Source organism: Artibeus jamaicensis, unplaced genomic scaffold (assembly GCF_021234435.1).
Source record: "Artibeus jamaicensis isolate MK-2021 breed Jamaican fruit bat unplaced genomic scaffold, CSHL_Jam_final scaffold_1689, whole genome shotgun sequence".
NCBI classification, from domain to species: domain Eukaryota; kingdom Metazoa; phylum Chordata; class Mammalia; order Chiroptera; family Phyllostomidae; genus Artibeus; species Artibeus jamaicensis.
In genome coordinates, this window is record NW_026522029.1 from 15218591 (window position 1) to 15235570 (window position 16980).

Below are 16980 nucleotides of genomic sequence, written 5' to 3' on the forward strand. Positions count from 1 at the left end.
CTGCTTTCAGTGCTAAGGTCTGCTAGAGGCTCCCCCAGGTGTCCCCACGTTTCAATGCTCCGTAACTATTGGGGGGTGAAGCCACAGGAAGCCTGTGGACGGGCCCAGCTACAAATACCACTCCAACGTGGCCAAAAGATGTAGATACTGTAACCAACTGAGAGTGTAACGCATGCGTCAGGGTTCATTAGCAATGCTGCAAATTACAGGCCAGTGACATTTCCGATGAAGCTAATCATCAGTTAGGGATGCTAACGAGCAGATCGGGCCTGGTCACAGCAGGAAATGAAATCAGCCAGGATGGAAAGAAGAACAAGCCGCTGCCATCCTTTGTTTCAGCCCTCCGTTGCTAAAACTTGTCAGAGTGACGTATAAATTCCAGTCTCCTTTTAAAAAAATGATAAGGTATTTAAAAAAAAATGGAATGAATGCCCCAAAAGTCTGTTTCTTTTCCAGATTGTCCTTCAGAGAAGCTGTGTCCAAACAGTCCAGTGACCAAAATACAAGCCACAGGACTGTAAGCCAAAAGGCTGGGCGGTGGGTTCCGATATCCTTAGGGAAGACTTTAAAAAATGCCGCTGCCAAGTGCTTGCTCCAGGCCATGTAAGTCACAGTCTTGGTGAAAGGGACCAAATTCACCCATAAGGTGCATATTTGTCTCCTGTTGGTTACAGTGCTTTGTGTGTGCTGTGCTCTGAGTTTCACGGCTGGACAGCGAGGGTCTCAGGTCCTCCCACTCCCAGCCCCCATTCCTGAGTGGGAGGGCCTTCCAGGGAGAAGGGCGATCGCCAGGATGACCCCCAACTCCTGCTGGCCCTGTGCCTTTAAATGCCTTCCTGTTGGCTCTCTTCTTCGTCAAGTTTTGGACGATTTTCTCAAAAAGAAACCTCTGCGTGAGCGAATGCAAGGTCCCTGAACGGGACCCACCTCCTCCTGGGACAGGCAGCGGATGCTGCTCCGCCCCTCGCCCCTCCCTCTCACACTCTCCATTTCTACAGCATCAGGCGCCAAGGGCCTGACGGAACCACTTCCAACCCTTTAATGGGGCGGGGGTGGGGCTCTCTTGAAACCCCCTCAGACACAAGTTTGCAAGGTGAGTCAAAGGTAAGGGGGTGTTTTCTGTGAGTTTGACAAGTTCAAGGGTGAAGGGTGTGGACTAGGGACGCCCCAAGACAGCGCCCCCAGCGCCCTGGCAGATGGGAGCTCCCGTGGGTGGGTGAGGGCCGGGCGCAGGGCGGGGCGGATGGAGGGGCGGGCAGGCTCCAAGCAGCTGTCGTGCGGCTGAGAGAGCTCGCGGGGCTTGGGGACTGCTGGGCGACACCGGGGTGCTGACCTCCTCGCCAGCCGCAGACAGGGGCTGAGAGCAAGTCGGAGACGGAAGACAGCTTCCTGACCAAGTTCTCAGGCTGTTCCACCCGCTGCGGCGCCCGTACTCCGGGTCAGCACCATGGACAGCAGCGCCCGCAGCCTCGCCCTGGGGAGCTGGGACGCCGAGGTCTTCTGGCAGGTCTGGCAGCGCTTTGACGCCCAAGGTGAGTAGAGCAGATCACCTGCACCCCACACGGGCAGGTGTAGACGTGGCCCCGCGCCCGTCGGCCTTTCCCTGCAGAAAAAGGGAAGTTGTCTTCCAGCGCCGTTAACGCAGGTTCCCAAAGGTGGGGTAGGAGGAGGGCTGCGCCCCCTCCCCAGTATCTCTCTCTGTCTCCGTGTGTGCGCGTGCGTGATACACCGCACGTATCATCGTGGACGGCATCATTATGTATATTCGAGTGTGGGGGCTCGCTCGCCCCCCAAATGTGCTCAATTTCACCGTGACTGTCATATAAGCCCCTGCTCTTTCAAAGGAGGGTGAATTTGATCAACTTTCAAAAAGGCGCTGCTCCCACTCCACAAACCAAACTCCCTGAAAATAAAAGGGAAGTTTTATTTTCATCTGCTTTGTCTTTATGAATAATTAACCATAAACGACATCTGCACTGTGTGTTTTTACCCTGTGGCTAGATTCAAAACTCGTGTTAAATGTTTCCAAGTTCCCCAAATCCTTGCAGTATATCATATTCTAAAACTCACAATTATGTTTGGATTGAAAGTGTAGTTTTAAAATGCAAACTCAGTTGAAAGTGTAGTTTTAAAAAGCAAACTTTTAAATGTAAAAGGAAGAGTTTTTCTTTTCTAAATAGTCACATTTAGACGCTTTTGCGCAGAGCATTGTCTCTAGAAAGTGTGTTTATCGCTCGAATCCAGGTCTTCAGGAAGTAGATGTTGGCACGTAGTTATTGGAACAGCAGAGTCCCCCAGATCTACGGGATTTTGTGAACTGTGAGATTACAAACAAATTTAGGTACATGGTAAATGCCACGTGGTTTTCCGTGCATGTGACTTATTTATGCATATCTTCTTGCATCTAGGGAGAGGTTACCTAGAAGAGAAGGAGCTGGATGCCTTCTTCCACCAGATGCTGATGAAATCGGGCGCTGATGTAAGTATTGGTGCCAGGCAACATTAATTATGTGTCTCTTGGTGACATACGAGGGGCGTTCAAGTCTCATGCTGATCCGCACCCATTAATCCACTCTGGGCTTATTTCTTCCTCGCATGCATGTAATTTTTCTCCATCTCCTAGCAACTCGGAGGGGCTGAGGCAGGTTTTACGGGAGGCACAGCTGCAGAGTTAGGCGCACCGACCGCTGACTTCCTGTGGAACAGCTGTCACCCACTCAGCCTGTCATCCGAACCAAGGTCTCCTTGGTTCTGTCTGTGCTAATGGAGTTAGCCTGGCGATGAGGTAGCTCGCTCTGTTCAGGAGGCAGAACAAATGGTCAGCGCTTCGACGCTCTGAGTGGTTAGTGCATTTGGTTCTCCTTCGATTGCAAACCACAAATGAATCATTTAAAGTCATTCTTCCTGTTATTCATTTAATTTGTGGAGGTTACAGAGTTCTTGGGGAATGACAAACCAGAAAATAAGCCACATCCCCAGAGCCCAGGTGTGAACATAAACCACCCTACCGGTACCCATGTCCTGTGCTGGCCGCAACTCTGGCCTGGAGGTGTAGGTGGGGTTTTGGAGATTCCTCTACCAGACAGAGAAAGAACTCAGAGTGACACGGGGGCCGGGTGGGGACCCCACTGGGGACTCATGGAAGGGGAAGGGCTCCGGAGATAAGACTTTTACAAGGAAATGTGCGGATGACTTACCCTCAGACATAGTTGTTTTCATGGAAGATACTGAGGGCACGTTGCTCTGTGTGGGACCCGGGTGAGGGAACTGGGGGCTCCCCGCCACCGTGGGGCTCCAGGGGCAGCCGGATCAGAATGAAGTCAGCTGCCAGCTGCTTCCGACAGACGCGCAGACCTCTGGGCCTCTGTCTGCCCGTCATATTCTGTCTCTCTTTTCGTGTAAGTGTCTCCCTTCCCTGCCCCCTGACTCTCCCTCGACTCCGTGTGTCTCAGTCCCTCGTCCCAGTGTGCCTGCACTTCACCGCCGACTCTCGGTCTCCTACCCCTCCCTCGCCGCTCTGATCTCTGCCTGCTTCCTACCTGTCTCCCTCCCGACCCCACCCCCTGCCCCGTCCCTCTCTTGCCTCTTCGATTCTCTTTCTTTCCATCTCCACTCTCTCCGTCTTCCAGTCTCTCTCGTTCCTCGTCTTCACCCCGCCTTTTGTGCCTCTTCCCCTCCATTTCCCATCTCTCCGTCTCGTCTCTTCGCCTTCACTTCTTTCATCAGTTTCTGTCCCTTTCCTTCTGCTTCTCTCCCCGCCCCCCCCTGCTCACTGCCGTCAGAGCTGAGCCCCCCCCCCCCCAGCATTCCAGGACCCATGGGGCTGATGCCGTCTAGTTTGCATGACAGGCATATTTGAGGAAAATGAGAAGATGCTGCCCCCCACCCACCTGGCTGAGTGACTTCCATCATGTGTGTCCTGTATGGTGCACATACATGAGCATCCACCCCAAACACACACACACACACCCCACAGTACCAAACCCGAGAGTCCTCTCTCTGTGCTCGGGGCCGGGTCCTGCGTGGAAGCCTGGCTGCAGGGGAGTGTGGGCGCCTTTGGGGGAGTGGATTTGCATGACTGATCGTGTCTGGGGTTTGGGGTCCGGCCCTGCTGGGGAGGGTCTCTGCCTCCACCCCCTGCATCGGAATCTGTTCTCCACGTTGACCAGCTGTCCCCTGCCTTGTGACAATCCTGTGGTCCGCCCACAAAGAACGGTGTGAGGTGTAGAAATGGTTGCACAGGGCAGGGAGAGGTGGCATCTTTGGTGATTCAACAGTGACTTTACTACTCTGGTGTCCTCTTTAATTGCTTTCCCCATTTATACTTTCCTCAGTGTGTGTGAGGGAGGGTTAAGAGAGTGAGCCCCGGCAAACTGCTGGCCGCCGAGCTGGGCTCTTCCCTGGGAGGTAGAACAAGGTCCCCGAGCTCTGCAGGGCAGGGGGAGAGTCTGCGTGTCCCTCACACACAGAGTCCAGTCGCAACCAAACGTACAACGATGGTCACACGTGTGCTTCCCCACCCAGTCTGGGAGCTGCTCAGCAGCTTGTTCGCTCCAACTCTCAAGGGAGTCAGGACCCCATTAGAGGCTGTTTGCTCAGAAACCTCTGGTAATTGGTGACTTCCACCAAGATGAACACATAAGTGGAGATGCCATGCTTTCTCCCACAACCAAGTTTAGAGACAACAAAATATTAGCAACAGAAAACACAGCCAGAACACAGAAAATTGAACTTTTTGGAAGTCTGATAACAACAAATTCTTCAGCCTGACCAGTAAGAGGGGCGAAGCCAGCAGCTGGTGGAGTGGGGTAGCACAGGAAAACTCGGTCAGACAGACTCGGGCACACGGAACCCAGGCGTGGGGTTGTGACGGGTGGACCCAGTGAGCGACCGGCAGGGTGGCAGGTTGACTGTGGTCACGCATTCCTGTGCAGATAGACCAGTTAGGGAGTGGGCAGTGAGACGGGCCCCAGCGGCCCCAGCGGCGGGAGGCAGCAGGAGACAGCAGAGAGGGTCGCCATTTCCCCGCTCTGACCCCGCCCCCACATGTCACAACCCAGCGACCCCACCCTGGAGGCCCCGCCCTGCCCCTAAGGCTCCGCTCCTCATACTTAACAGGTGCAAACAGACGAAAAATGGCTCAAGAAGATCTCAAAGCCCAGAGCCCATAACTCTAAGCCACAAAGAAATAGCCAAACTTTCAGATGCACAGTTCAAAACACTGGTGATCAGGATGCTCACAGAACTGGTTGATTTTAGCCACAAATTAGAGGAACATATGAAGGCTAAACTAATTGAAATGAATGGAATTGCACAGGAAACCAATAGTAATGAAAAGGAAACTGGGACTCAAATCAAGGGAGTGAACCAGAAGGAAGAAAAAAAAATGACCAAACAGGAAAATATGAAAAAACAAAAATTCAAAAAAATGAGGAGAGACTTAGGAACCTCCAGGACATCTTTAAACGCTCCAACATCTGAATTATAGGGGTACCAGAAGGGGGAAAGGAACAGCAACAAGTGGAAAACTTATTTGAACAAATAATAAAGAAGGATTTCCCCAATCTGGCAAAGGCAATAGACTTCCAGGAAATCCAGGAAGCTCAGAGAGTCCCAAAGAAGTTGGACCCAAGAAGGAACATACCAAGGCACATCATAATTACATTAGCCAAGATTAAAATGAAGGAGAGAATCCTAGAAGCAGCAAGAGCTAAGGGGACAGTCACCTACAAAGGAGTTCCCATCAGACTGTCAGCAGATTTCTCAAAAGAGACCTTATAGGCAATAAGGGACTAGAAAGAAGTATTCCAAGTCATGAAAACCGAAGACCTACACCCAAGATTGCTCTATCCATCAAAACTTTCATTTAGAATGGAAGGACAGATAAGGTGCTTCTCAGATAAGATCAAATTCAAGGAATTCATCATCACCAAGCCCTTATTATGTAAAATGTTAAAGGGACTAATCTAAGAAAAAGAAGATAAAAGAGATGAACAGTGAAAGGACAGCCAACTCACAGTTATTAACAACCACACCTAAAACAAAAGCAAACTAAGAGGACAGCTAGATCAGGAGCGGAAACATAGAAATGAAGATCACATGGAGGGTTAGCAACAGGGGAGTGGGAGGAGGAGAAGGGGGGAGAAGGTACAGAAAATGAGTAGCATAGACAGTAAGTAGAAAATAGATGGGGGGGCAAGAATAGTATGGGAAATATAGAATCTAAAGAACTTGAGATATATGGACATGAACTAAAGGGGGGGAATGGTGGGGGAGGGGGTGTGCAGGGTGGAGGGGAATGAAGGGGGGAAATAGGACAACTGTAATGGCATAATCAATAAAATAAAAATTTAAAAATAAAAGAAAAGAAACCCCCGTCTCCACCCACCGCTCTTCACCAGTGCGACAGGCCCCTCCCACGGCCCAGTGACCCGAGTTCTAGGAGGGACAAACACGGTGGCCAGGCCCTGTGCCCGGAGTAGCTGCTGCCTCGCTGCCGCTGGGAGTCCCAGGGGCCGAGCGTGGTCTCTCTGACCTCTCGTAGGCGGTGGCCATGGGTGAACGTGCGCAGAAGGTGCAGCAACAGTTCCGGGCGGCCCACCGTGTCCCTGAAGACGGCCGCGTTCCGATGGAGCAGGTGCGTCTCCTGCCTGGGCTCCTGGATGCAAGTCCCTCTGCGGGAGAGCAGGCCCCTGGCGTTGGACGGGGCCTCGAAGTCCTGTGCCTGGCGGTGGGTCAGGACGAGGTTCTGGAAGTCGACCCTGACCTTTTCCACCGGCTCAGGACCGGAGAGTGCGCGGTTCTCCCATCGTTTCCTCCCCGGCAGTTGGTACGACCCCGATTTTTTAACTGGGGAATTGATGTAGCGGAGGCCTCGCAGCCACTGGGCATCAAAGGTGGTGTGGAGCACAGTCCCTCTTTCCCCAGCAAGGAAGCTGAGTTCTTGAGCTTCCTCGCCATCCGGGGCAGCACTGAGGGGGGTGCTGCCCGTGCTGAGACCCAGCCCTGCTCCCTGTGGCTGTCACCGGCTGCCCCTGGGGGCCTGGCTGCGTCCCTGACGGCTGTGTCTCCCACTTGGCTAGCTGGCCGGCACGTTCTTGTCGGAGGATGAGAACTTCCTTCTGCTCTTCCGCCGGGAAAGCCCCCTGGACAGCAGCGTGGAGTTCATGCAGGTGGGTGTGTGGCGTGGAGGATGAGGGACAGTGCCAGCCGCCCACTCCGCTGGGGCTGCCTCCCGCCCACTGCCCACGGGCGGAACCAGGCGAGGAGGCCCTTGTCGGGGGGCCAGGACAGCTGCCCCGAACCCCTGTGTGCTCCCTCGGAGCGCTGGCCTGGGTGGCTCTGGAGCTGACCAACAACTTCGGCCTGGAGTAGAGGACGCTGAGACAGGCCGGGAGGGACGCCGAGGACAGTGCTGGGTCGGGGTGTGGCCGGGGCCACGCCTCCGGGGACCCCCAGGGGTGGCTGCCTTGTGAGGATGCTGTCCGATGTCCGGACTCTGAAGCTCCTGACGTGTAACTACTGACAACAGTTCTAGTTTTGAAGGCACTGGTCCACTTCTCGTGAGTTCTCCCCGGACATTCCTTGTCACCAAAGAAAACCCAGTGTCCTGTGCAGAGTCGCATGTGTGCCCAGCGAGAGATGGTTTTCTGAGCTGAGCCACAACAGACGGCAGCAAAGCCAGCCCCGAATTACAGGCAGGCGGTGGGTCCCGGCTTCCGTGTGTTTCAGATTTGGCGCCGGTACGACGCAGACAGCAGTGGCTTCATCTCGGCTGCTGAGCTCCGGGTGAGTGGCAGGGCCCCTGCTCCCGGGGCGGAGCCTGACGCCTGTGTGTTGTGAGTTCAATTCCTGGGCACCCACAACGAAGCGTCTGAGCCTCTCCCCTAACATGCAATGCAGTCCTGTTTAGAAGGTTTAGAAAGTGCCGGCAACATCGCTCCCTCTGGGAAAGACACAGCTGAGGGGGTCTGACCCTGTTTCACGCCTGGCACTATTTTCTGAGCCCCCCGAGCTTGCTTCCAGGGACAGCCCCCACCCTTGGAGTGGCCCACAAACCGGCCTCCGGGGGTCTCAGCGGTTCCGCGGCTCACTGTGGGAAATGTGGCTCTTGTCTCCACGGCACAGGACTTCCTCCGCGACCTCTTCCGCCACCAGCAGAAGGCTGTTTCCGAGGCGAAGCTGGAGGAGTACACGGAGACCATGGTGAGCGGTGGGGCCCAGAGATGGCGGGGCGGGCAAGGAGGGCGTGCTCAGGAGGTGTCTGTGCACCTCATGTACAAGAAAGTTCCGGAAGATGCTGGCTGAAGTGGAGCCACTTTGGCCTGTGACTTGGGACGTGGGACCCTAAACGTCACGACCTTCCAAAGGCAGCGGCAGTGAGTGTTTATTGGAGACCAGTGAGAACAGCCATTCGGATGCACTGGTTCCGGCAGGAGCCAAGATGGCCTTCTGATGCGGGGCCGGAGGCGAGGGGTGTTAGTGAGAAGGGAGGGGACAGTGACGTCCGTGGAAGGAAGACATGGCTTCGGGCATCGATGACACAGGCTGGTCCTTCTGAGCAGTGTCTCCCACGCTCCGTCTGGCAGTTGCGACATCTGCCCTCTTGTTATCTTCCCAAATGTTCTGGGCCCCGTGCGGCCTGGGGCCCGGGCGTCCAGTCCAGACAAACAGGATCGGAAGGGCGGCCAGCAAAGCCCTTCAGGACTTCGGAAGCGAGTTTCCGTCACGGCGGCTCCTCACGGCTGCTCCCCTCCTGTGTTCCAGATGCGGATCTTTGACAAAAACAAGGACGGCCGCTTGGACCTCAACGACCTGGCCAGGTGAGTGGCTCCGAGGCGGCGTCACAGCTTCCGGAACAGCTCCGAGGGGTTTCCCGATGGCACGTGCGTCCCGTGGAGAGGCAGAGACCCAGTCTCGCCCAAAGTCCTCGAGAACAGGCGAAGCGTCCGGGGACACAGAGTCCCTGCTCCCCACGTGCGCGAAGGCCCCCCTGACAGCACCGCCCCGAATCCCGCTCAGTGGCTCTGGGAACACTGAACGGCCAGGTGACAACAGGGACACCCGGCCGGACCCCAGCTGCGCTCTGGTCTGCGGTCGCTGTGGCCGCCGAGTGCCGGGCCAGACGTGGGGGAGGAGAGGGTGTCTGTGGGTCCGGTACCGGGACACAGGATGAGGGTGGCAGGTGTTGTGGAGGCCACCTGGCCCCTAATTGACCTGTGGATGTCAGGAAAAGGTAACAGATTCCGAGTGGATGCACAGAGCTGGAGTCACGGGGTCCGGGGTGCATGGGCATGAGACCCTCATGGGGACCGTCCGTAACCCGGGTCCCCAGGGCCAGCCCGGGCGGCATTCATCTGCTGGACCGCGAGTCGGGCTGGCGGTCAGAAGCACACAGAGCTGGGAGAGAGTCCTCAGTGAGTGCCTTGGCGTGGGGTCTCCTCGGGGGCCACGAGAGAGGTCAGGTCGGGTCGGTTCTCGGGGAATCCGGCTCCGACCGAGCTTCGCCCCATTTTCCCACTACGGCAACTGCCGTGCTGCGGGCCCCCCGGAGGGAGGGGTGCTGGTTTTCAAAAAGCTGGGGATGGTGGAGACGTAAGCAAGTTCACAGGCCACAAAGCCCACTCTTCCTACCAAGACGGCCTCGTTTGTCCCAAGTAAACATTCCTCGGATTTCTTCTGGACTTCAGAATAAAAGTTATTCTGACTTTTTTTTTTTTTGCCAGTTTTCTTGTTGCTGTTCCAGAGGAGAGAATTTTCCTAGTCTGCTTCTATGCCCTTTTCCACCACGATAAAATTGTAAACCTCTCCCTGGGGTGACGGCTAGTCTCTGAAAGTCTTTCCCTGTTAATTAATTTATTTGTTTGTATAGCAGGTGCACCCTTGTTTTTCGAGCGCCCACCCTATTCTGCAGAGTAATCTGGAAATCTCTGCCCGTTCCTCCCACCGGCGTTATGGCTGGGCTTGCACGGGACGTGGATGGGCCCTCATGTCGGTTTATTTATCCTTTCCCGTGTAGGATTCTGGCTCTTCAGGAGAACTTTCTTCTCCAGTTTAAGACGGATGTAAGTACTGAGGTTTCTCTGGGTGGTGGGTTCACGGCCTGTGCGTTTCCGCGCGGGTCTCAGAGGGCGGGAGAGAAGAAGGCATATGTCCGTCTTGCCTTCTGCCTCCCCCGGGGGAGTCCGGGGAGGGTTCTGCCTCCCCCGGGGGAAGGGAAGGCGGGAGACTCAGAGGTGGAACTCAGGGTTGAAGGTCATGACCACAGTGTGTCCCAGTTGCCTGGACTGGAAAAGGTGTGATTGCAGTTCCGCACTGTCGGAGTGACTGACAGCCGTCTTCTCCACACACAGGCCTGTTCCACCGAGGAAAGGAAGAGGGACTTTGAGAAAATCTTTGCTCACTATGATGTTGTAAGTGTGCCCTTTGTGCCTGCCGGCCTCTCCGTGGGGGACCACCCCGCCCATGGACCCCACACCAGCAGGGTGTCAGGGCGCCCTGAGCTTCTCTGTGTAACTTCTGAGAACCCAGGGAAAATGGATAAAGGAATATTTATCATTGAGAAGGTAATAAAATCACTTTTTTGGGGGTGCTTCTTGGATCCAAACTAGGAAAGGTTTCCTTTTCATGCTGTCTATGGAGATTAGGAAGCTCAAAAACAAAAGCAAACAATCAAATAAAAAAGTGCGTTGAACCCAAGGAAAGAGAGGCAAGGTCAGGCCTACATGACGTAAAAACTACTTCTCTCATAGGATGAATTATTTGGTCTTCTGCAGGGGGGGGGAATAATCGTTCTAAAGCACAGAGCATGGCATTAAGGTTGACTTTCTTGGGGACAAGGTGCAGTCACACGAGGAGGGAGGGAAACAAGGAGAAAGCGGGGGAAGGTCAAGGAGAAGGCAGACCGGGAACCACCCAGACCAGGTACGTGCGGGTCGTGTTCCGGGCAGGAGAGAGGCACCTGGAGGAGGTAGCTTGGTGTGAGGGTTTGTGTGTCCCTTCTGGGAGTCGTTCCCTGGTTTGGGTCACGGCTTATTGGCCACGAGACCCCAGGCAGGTCCTTTGCCTCTGGCACCTTATATCCCTGCTCTGTAGAATAGGGTGCCAAGGCTTGTAACACCTGCCTCTTGGCTTGTGACGAGGGTGCCATGCACCGTGTTTGGAAAGGTGGTCCCGAAGTGCCCGGCGTGTGACAGGTGCCAGGTTAGTGTTTGGTAGACCCTCTAAGGAACAGATTTTTAAGATGTGTTAAAGGTTCTGATGAAGAAAGTTTGAAAGGAACAGATGGGTTGTCATAATGGAACTTTGGAGAAGAACTGAAATATTTTAACATGTATTCTATTTTATAGACATTCTCATAATATGGGTGGAAAAAAAAGTCTTATATACAGACCAAATAATAACTCTAATATGCTCACTCAATCTATTAATAGTTTCTCTTGGTTTTAAAGTATGCGTTTTCCTAATGGTCAGATCATTGGTAAATCATAGAGCAAACTAAAATAACGTCAGCCTACCTTGCAAAGGACTAATGTGATGTGTGCTTAATGCTTGGGAACTGAAGCCTGTCTGGGAAGCAGGTCAAGGCCACGTGTGTCGTGTTAGTGGGTTTGCAAAAGCCAAGGAGCTGCCGCTTCCCATTTGGTGACCTGGGGCTGGGGGGTGGGGGCGGCATTGTTTACAGTGAATTTTTTTAGGTTATGTGGGTCGCTCCCACCCCACACAGGGAACGTAAGTTGGAGTGTGCCGTTTTGAGCCTCTGTGTGGTCACCAGAGAATCCTGGTTTGGTCAAGTTGCCTAATTCGCTCATTAGCTCTCCGACATAGGGAGGTGCCATGTGGATGATGGGAGGTTTTATCTTTCAGAGCCAGACCGGAGCCCTGGAAGGCCCCGAGGTGGACGGGTTTGTGAAGGACATGATGGAGCTTGTGCAGGTGACCTCTCAGTTCCACAGACCATCAGCACGGGGGCTGCCATTTCCGTTGATTCTACTGTATATTCTGGGGACTTGGGGCTTAATGCTGGACAGAAAGTCTAGGGAGGTGGCCTGTTTAACAGTCTTGAGCCCCCGGGAACCCCATGGTCTCCTTCTCTCTTACGATCATTTGTCATTTCAGTAAGTGAAGCCCCACAGGGGAGCTTCTTGTCACCATCGTTGAGGTCACCCATGTCACCCACGAGCACATGCCACTGCACGGACGACTACTTTAGTGTTGGATGCAGAGTCTTTTTCCCTTGGACTTAGTTATTAAAGTCACAACAACTTTTAATTTCATGTAATAAATCCCATACTTGGGATTTCAATTATTTTTTTATTTTCCTGAGGAGCTGCTTCAACAGCCACGATTAGAGTCTGCAGTGCCCCTCTGGGCACTGCCGTGGCTGGGTCCATGGGGCTTGGGTGACAGCTGCCTCATGCTGAGCGGTGAGGACAACCACCTTGGAGGCCCTGCGAAAGGTGTGGACCCAATGGCTGACCCTGTTAGGCCGATACTTTCCACGACGTCCCCTCTCCTGCTACTTTTCTAGGGGACAGCAGAGCCACTGAATTTAGCAATCTCACGTCCTCAGGGACTTTTTGAGGTTGGATGGTTTTGTCCTGGTTGGCCCAGGTGGCAAGGAGTTACAGTAGCAATCAATCAATCAATCATTCACTGTGTTTGGGTCCCAGGCCTGTCTCAGCATCTGGTTACAATTGCGGAGTTTTGCCCCAGAATATTTGCCAGATGCCAGTGTTTGCCTAAATCTTCAGGAAGGTCACACCATGGAGGAGCAGGCACAGGCACGCTTTCTGACATTCAGTCAGAGTGACAGAGGTGTTTGCTTGGGCATCTCACTCTTGCTGTTCCCATCCCGACGGGTCCCTTGCTCCGCTCAGAGCTCGTCATGGGTTGGACTGTCCCAGGCGTTTGCGCGGCCCGAGAGCAGACCGGGGTTGGCGGCACTTTGCACCGATTACTAGGGTAGAGTCCCGCCTTACTCCCCGTCCATGTGATGCCCCAATGGCTTCCCTGATGGGTCATGAGCACCCATCAGTGGGATGCTGATGGCGCAGCAGAAGGCGTGCGAAGCTGGAGTTTTAATTTGCTTTGGACAGCACACGTGAGACTGAGCCTGCTTTCCGGAGCCGCGCGGCCCCCTGTGCGCGGGGAGGCTGGGCTGCCCATCACCCGAGTGCCCGGTCTTGGGGCTGCACAGCTCCCAGACCTGACGCCGCCCCACCCCCTCCACTCCTGTGGCATTTTGGAGCAAAGGCGGCACCGGTCAGTGCAGGTGGAGCCAGTTTGAGACGCGGGCGGGGTACGGAGCGGCGGAGGCGCTGATTGGTTGAGCTACAACACGTGTGCGCAGTAGCCAATGGTGAACGGCCCCTGCGAGGTCAGTTTGCAGCACGTAGTCAAGGGAAGACCGTGGCTTCATAGAGGAGAGTCACATCTCCTGTGACTTTTTCTCTCTTTTTATTTTATAAGAAAGGGCCACGGGACAAACAAGCAAACCAGTATGGAATTTATTTGAAAAGCAGCTCTTGGAGCAAGCCCAGGGCCCTGGGGCCGGCTCGGGGTCTGGGCGTTCAGGCCTGGCCGGGACCCTGGTGCTGGCAACGGTAACCCTGGATTCGGCTTCTTTCACAACCTTTCGTTGGACTCGCGGGGCCCGGTGCTGGACTGGCATTAATGAGATAATCAGGTTCCCACGATACCCCTTCACCTTGGCACGGGAAATCGGTGCCCAAGGCGGCCCCCTGTCTGTGACAAAGTAGCAAGTCCCTGGGGGAGCAGACACAATAATTTCTGCACGAGGTTTTGTGTGCACTTGGAGGTAGCACAGTGAGAAACATAAACACAGGGGTCTGCAGCTTGAACTAGGAAGTGGAAGGAAGACGTTCAATACCCAGCACCCACCGCGAAGTGGAAACGTGAACAGTGACGCTGGAAGCTAAGAAAGGGGGCACCAGGAACGAGGGGGTGGTTGGCCTGGAGGTGACCAGTGCCCGGCCCTGGGCTCCCGGAGTCGTTCTTCCTGCTCGGTGCCCCACCTGCTTGTCTCTGTCGTTGAAAAGAAGATGGCTGGCCAGAGGGGACAACTCTCAGCCTAAAGGGTCGACTCTAACATACGTCCCTCTAAAGACCGACTGGCCCTTAGCACACAGGTTATCATTTATTTTTTAATTGTAAAAATGATGCACACGTTACAGAGAAATTTAAAAGCAGAAAAGAGAAAAAGAACCAGGGCATAACGTCTACCCTCCAACAGACCGACTGCTGAGCGAGTTCCTTTCCATGTGATTGATTTCTGCGCTCGAGATCACACTGCACGTGCGTTCCCGGGCCAGCTGTTGGTGTAGGGGCCGAGTGGCAGTTCACCCGTGGTTCTTAGTCATAACGTCGCGGAACTTCCCCTCCTGCTAGCCATCTAAACCGATTCCTAGGTCCTTGATGTAGCCTCAGCCTGTTACACGCGCTTTTGTGCACAATTTTCTGTTGGTGGCCTCATTACCGTGTAGACTTCCCGGCGGAGGGTTCGACCTCATTTCAATGCCTGGCGCCTTCTGTTGGAGATGGCGGGCTTTGGAAGAAAGAGCCAAGCACGGGTCGCATGTCCTCCTTCAGTGTCCTTCCCCCACCCCTCCCCAGAAAGCCCTTGACTCCCTTTTGAGCCCAGCTTGTCTGTCAAAGAAGAAGGCAGCCTGGCGTGTGTATCCATTCTCACCATGGCGTTAATGGCTTCCTGTGCTGCCGCCCTTGGGGGATAAACACCTGTTAAGAAGACTCATGAATGGCAGGAGGCAGCGAAGTGACCCAGGTCCTAGCAGCAGATTGCACCGTGGCACCTGGTGACGGGAAGATGGCTGAGGCTCTTCCTGGAGCTCCTCCCATTCCCGTTCGTCACCTGTGTGCACTTCCGTCTGGGAGACGTCTGATCAGACACTTCCGTTTGCCTAGACATGGGGCCCTGCAAGAGCCCTGACCTGCTCCTTGCTCGCCTGCGCTGTGAAATACGTGAGGGCAGGTGCCGGGGTGGGGGTGGGGGGACCGCATCAGGATGGTGCCGGAAATGGCTTTGAGTGTCACTGCCTCTTCCAGACAAGCGGAGGCTGGCGGGCAGAGACCTGGCTAGTCTGAGGCATGAGGTCTGGGCCTCTCCCTGTCACCTTGGTGATTTTAGACACTGAGTGGCCACTACTTAGCAATGTGGAGACAGAGAACACGCCCTAGTTTGGCACAGCTGAAGAATGAAGTTCTGGTTGATTAAATGTTCTGACGGGTAGAGTTGGTCCAGGCAGGTTCCAATAAAGGCACTTGCCACCGTCAAAGCTGAAATTCTGTCTCCAGGGGTCCGAGGTGGCACAGGGCCTCGGCATGGCAGAGAGGACTCTGGATCGGAGACACGGGGGTGTCAGTGGGGAGAAGGCTTGGATGCCAGTGCCATTGTGGTAGATGAGCTGGGATGTAGAGGAAAGGGGGGATGTGACAAGAGCACAAAGATGACATTGTATGTGGCTGAGGCAGGCAGGCCGTGTGAGACAGATTGAACCCTGCTTCCAGAACTCAAGGGGGCGGGTGAGCGTCTTTCAGCCCATTATCCCAGACCCACCCTCAAGCTGTCCCACGGGTGGATGGGAAGACGGACATTTTTACAGGAAGGCTGTGATGATTTAGTGCTGTGACACAGACACAGGCTCTGGGGCCGGCCGGTCACCAGCGTTTGTGTCCTGGCTCTGCCAGGGGCCTGCTCACTGAGACAGACCTGGTCCCAGAATCCCCTTGGAATAAATCAGATGTCCCGCACTCAGCATAATGATTAACGTTTTGGGTTGTCACTCATTACTGCCCCGCTGAGACTAGAGGCACAGGAGCCTCCCACGGGGACATAGTAAAATGCCTTCTGTCAACAGTGGAGCAGGACGGAGCTTGTGGCCGTCACCCTCTGCTCCAGGGCAAAATATCGTTAGTAAAGTTGCAGAAAAGTCAGTCTTTCTGCAAGGACTGCAGAGCAGTGATGTGGGAAGAGATGCTCTGGGACTGAAGGGACACCTGAGAAGTGAACTTGGTCTTTGGCTGCACTGGTCAGATGAGGTGGCATTGCTCAGGGCGGCCCGGCTCCCGGGAGGCCTCTCAGAGCAGGTGCCACCCCTCGCCCCGCCCTGGCTCATGAGCAGCAGGGACGGGGTGGTGCTGAAGGGCTGCCGTGGTCTTGCCTGCTGACCTGTTGTTTCTGTCGCCCCAGCCGAGCATCCGCGGGGTCGACCTGGATAAGTTCCGGGAGATTCTTCTACGCCACTGCGATGTGAACAGGGACGGGAAGATTCAGAAGTCTGAGTTGGCTCTGTGTCTGGGGCTCAAAACCAACCCATGATCCGCAACTGCATGGCCCTCTGTGCTTCGGGTGTCTCTGTGCTTCCGCTGGTGAAATCGTGTCTATGCTTTGCTGTTGGGGACACGCCAGCAAACCCTGTTATCAGTTGGTGTGGTGTTTGCTATAAAGGACCCGGGGCCCTGCTTTTGAATAACCCGGTGTTTTCGGCCTCACCAAAGGCCCCCGTGCAGGGTCTGCGCTCTTTTCCTTCCGACCTCAGGCTTTCCTGTGTCCCCAAAGCCTCAGGGAACCTGCTGGTCCCCCGCAGTGCCTGGGGGGTGGGGTGGGCAGCTGAGCCGCCCTGTGATCTGCGTGCTGCTGTGCATCTCTGCTGAGTCTGCATGTGTGCGCGTCGCCGAGGTCCCGTGTCGTCTGCAAGTAGATTTTCACCTGGAAATAAACCTGCAGCTGCAAACAAAGGTGCACTGGTGGCTGTTTTTGTGTCGTGACCTTTGAAATGTTCTGTTTGATGGGTGGAGAGATGAAGGGCCTCCCTCTCTAACACGGGGTGGGAAGGAGGAGAGGGCGGGCACAACCCCATGGAACCCAGCTCTCCCTCCCGGCTCTCGGGTGCCCCGTGAGTGGTAAGGGAGAGGATCGACCCAGGACGACTACTTGCAAAA

The 16980-nt window shown here is 54.7% G+C and overlaps 1 protein-coding gene across 1 annotated transcript; it reads left to right on the forward strand.

Moving 5' to 3' along the window:
* The first annotated feature begins 1447 nt into the window (after positions 1-1447).
* Positions 1448-16357, forward strand: SCGN (secretagogin, EF-hand calcium binding protein). The gene is made up of 11 exons (XM_053656031.1): positions 1448-1532; positions 2409-2479; positions 6545-6637; positions 7083-7172; positions 7732-7788; positions 8128-8205; positions 8767-8822; positions 10019-10064; positions 10353-10412; positions 11866-11934; positions 16229-16357. The coding sequence occupies exons 1-11, from the start codon at positions 1448-1450 to the stop codon at positions 16355-16357; spliced, it is 834 nt and encodes a 277-aa protein (XP_053512006.1).
* Positions 16358-16980: the final 623 nt, after the last annotated feature.

What these genes read in the sequence shown, in the direction of transcription:
- SCGN (XM_053656031.1), top strand. Translation starts at nt 1,448, where the DNA reads ATGGACAGCAGCGCCCGCAGCCTCGCCCTGGGGAGCTGGGACGCCGAG. An exon ending in GCAGCGTGGAGTTCATGCAG is followed by an intron (nt 7,173 to 7,731) that starts GTGGGTGTGTGG and finishes CGTGTGTTTCAG; the next exon opens with ATTTGGCGCCGGTACGACGC. An exon ending in TCTTTGCTCACTATGATGTT is followed by an intron (nt 10,413 to 11,865) that starts GTAAGTGTGCCC and finishes TTTATCTTTCAG; the next exon opens with AGCCAGACCGGAGCCCTGGA.